Source organism: Olea europaea, unplaced genomic scaffold (assembly GCF_002742605.1).
Source record: "Olea europaea var. sylvestris unplaced genomic scaffold, O_europaea_v1 scaffold1836, whole genome shotgun sequence".
NCBI classification, from domain to species: domain Eukaryota; kingdom Viridiplantae; phylum Streptophyta; class Magnoliopsida; order Lamiales; family Oleaceae; genus Olea; species Olea europaea.
In genome coordinates, this window is record NW_019236129.1 from 342,977 (window position 1) to 345,366 (window position 2,390).

At 36.4% G+C, this 2,390-nt stretch overlaps 1 protein-coding gene across 1 annotated transcript; it reads left to right on the top strand.

Moving 5' to 3' along the window:
- Positions 1-253: 253 nt before the first annotated feature.
- LOC111378593 lies at positions 254-2,028 on the top strand. The gene is made up of 3 exons (XM_023001827.1): positions 254-877; positions 948-1,593; positions 1,678-2,028. The coding sequence occupies exons 1-2, from the start codon at positions 273-275 to the stop codon at positions 1,108-1,110; spliced, it is 768 nt and encodes a 255-aa protein (XP_022857595.1). The 5' UTR covers positions 254-272; the 3' UTR covers positions 1,111-1,593; positions 1,678-2,028.
- The last annotated feature ends 362 nt before the right edge of the window (positions 2,029-2,390 follow it).

Consider the following 2,390-nt stretch of genomic DNA (forward strand, 5'->3'; position numbering starts at 1 on the left):
CTCGGGAGCCATCTTCTTTTCATAGGCCACCTACGTCTACAGATGCTTATACATTTCATCCGGGACCATCTACATCATATCCATCTCTGTATCCATCGAGAGATGAGTTCGCTCAGGAATTGAGAATGCAATTACTACAGATGGTAGAGATTTTAGAGAGGAAAAATGAAGGGCGGATAGATGAGATGCGATCTTACATAGACCAAAGGTTTGATTGTGTTACATCCTTTTGTAGACAAATTGATTAGAAGATATCATCTGTTGTGGAGTGGATGAAGAATTCTAACCCGTCAACAACACCTTACACATATCACTCTCCTCTTCGTAGTGGATTTATGAATACTGGAGAACCATGTGATGTAAATGAGGATCCACTTGTACATGTAGAAGTTCAAAATGATGAGAACCAAGATGACAATGAGGAGAGAGAAGTGGAAGATTATGTGTTGGCGAATGAACCAGTTATTGTAAAAGAAGCAACGTTGCCCACATATGGCAATGAACAAAAACAAGCAGATGATATGAATAAATGTCCAAATCCCATTGAAGTGGAAAATGAGCAAAGGCAAGCAACAGATTTGCCGAATGATGATGAAACTCGTGTGGAAGAGAGAGATACCTGTGTACCAATGGATTCTATAGCACATGGTGATGTAATGGAGTCCATCCCTATAGTGGTGGAAGATGAGTCTGATAAGTCTAGTCAGATTGGGCACGGGATGAGAATCAAGAAAAGGTCACTTGTTCTTAAATCTCCGTTCACAAATCCGGAGAAGAGAAGGAAGCTTCGCAATGTAAATGCATTTGACCCATTTCGAGAGCTAGATCCGGCTAAGGCAGATGACTTACAGAATTGGTTGGTTAATGCACCTGACAGGTAACTATTCTTACATTAATTATTTTTGTGAAGTTGTAATTTATGTTCTTATGTTATTTGTTTTATGCAGTGGACATGTGGACATAATGATGTTCACGAAGCCAAAAAGTTTCTTTCTTGAAATTCAGAAGCAATTTGGATGGCTCGATAGTGATGTAAGTACTTTAGCATTCTATATTTTTCTCGTACTTCATTTCATTCTTAAACGGCTTTATACATCTACAACACATTGACATAGCGTTGTTGTTGATGAGGGCACGAATGCATACATATCCTACTGTGTTCCCACAAGATTGTGCAATTTTGGATTGTGCTTTTACTAACATGTGCACCAAGAGGTTTGAAGATTTTGAGCTGCATAAGAAAGAAAAAAATCCAGTAGAAGACTTTAAATGGATGAAAAATATGACAAGATATATATATGGTAAAAATCCAGAATGGAGCAAGCGATGGGATTCTTGTACATCGTTGTACATTCCCTGCAATGTAGAAATGAAGCACTGGATTGCACTTAAAGTGGACTTTGCCGAACGAACTATATATGTATATGATAGCATGAAGAGTTTGACTCGTTTTGGAAAATTGCAAAAAATCATGCATCCAATTGTGAAGGTGATTCCTAGAATGATGAAGGAAAGTTTGTTATTCGGGGAAAACTATCCACACAAGCAGTTTCTATGGCGTCGACATGCAGACGCTCCACAACAAAACAATGCGTAAATAATCTATCTTTAAAATTTTTTAGATTTTCACTTATTTTGAGAGTGCATATATTTATTATGACAAATATATATTCGCAGGGGAGATTGTGGGATGTACGTTATCAAGTTCATAGAGCTTTTATCGGCGGGATTAGACGTGAAACTTATATCCGATACTATGATTGACAGTTGGAGGAAGAAACTAGCCGCTGAAATTTTTGCTATGCATTTCGATCCATAATTGTTTTTTCAGTATATTTTGCACGTTTATGTGGTTGGAAGATTGAGAACTCTGATGCTATTTTTGTCTACATGGTAGTTTTGAAATGATGTAGTTGGAAAACATGTGCACGGATGCTGATTTTTGTCTAGTCAGTTTTGGATGTTCATCAATCTTCCTATGAAATTTATGGATGTTGATATTGTGTACTCAGATTTGGATGCTGATCAATTAGATTTGTCTAGTTTCTTTGGATGTTGATTTTTTGGATGTTGATCAATATTTTTTATAAATTATATTATTTTCATTATAGGATGTTTCATTCAAATATTGAAGCAGACATGGTTGAAAGGAAGATGCAGTTTGTCATAACTTTATCTATATGGTGTTGAAAAATAGACTATTATATGAAAAATGGCAGTTCTGCGTTTAAAACGACAACATGCCATTTGGGTCATAGGACTAAAGTGTTCTCCTAAAGTGCACCAAAATGTGCTATGATTTGTGTGCCCTAAATTCCAGTCATACTTGTAACAGGATCGCATGTACTGAATGAATACACGTGATTTTTTGTATACCGTATACCTTAAAT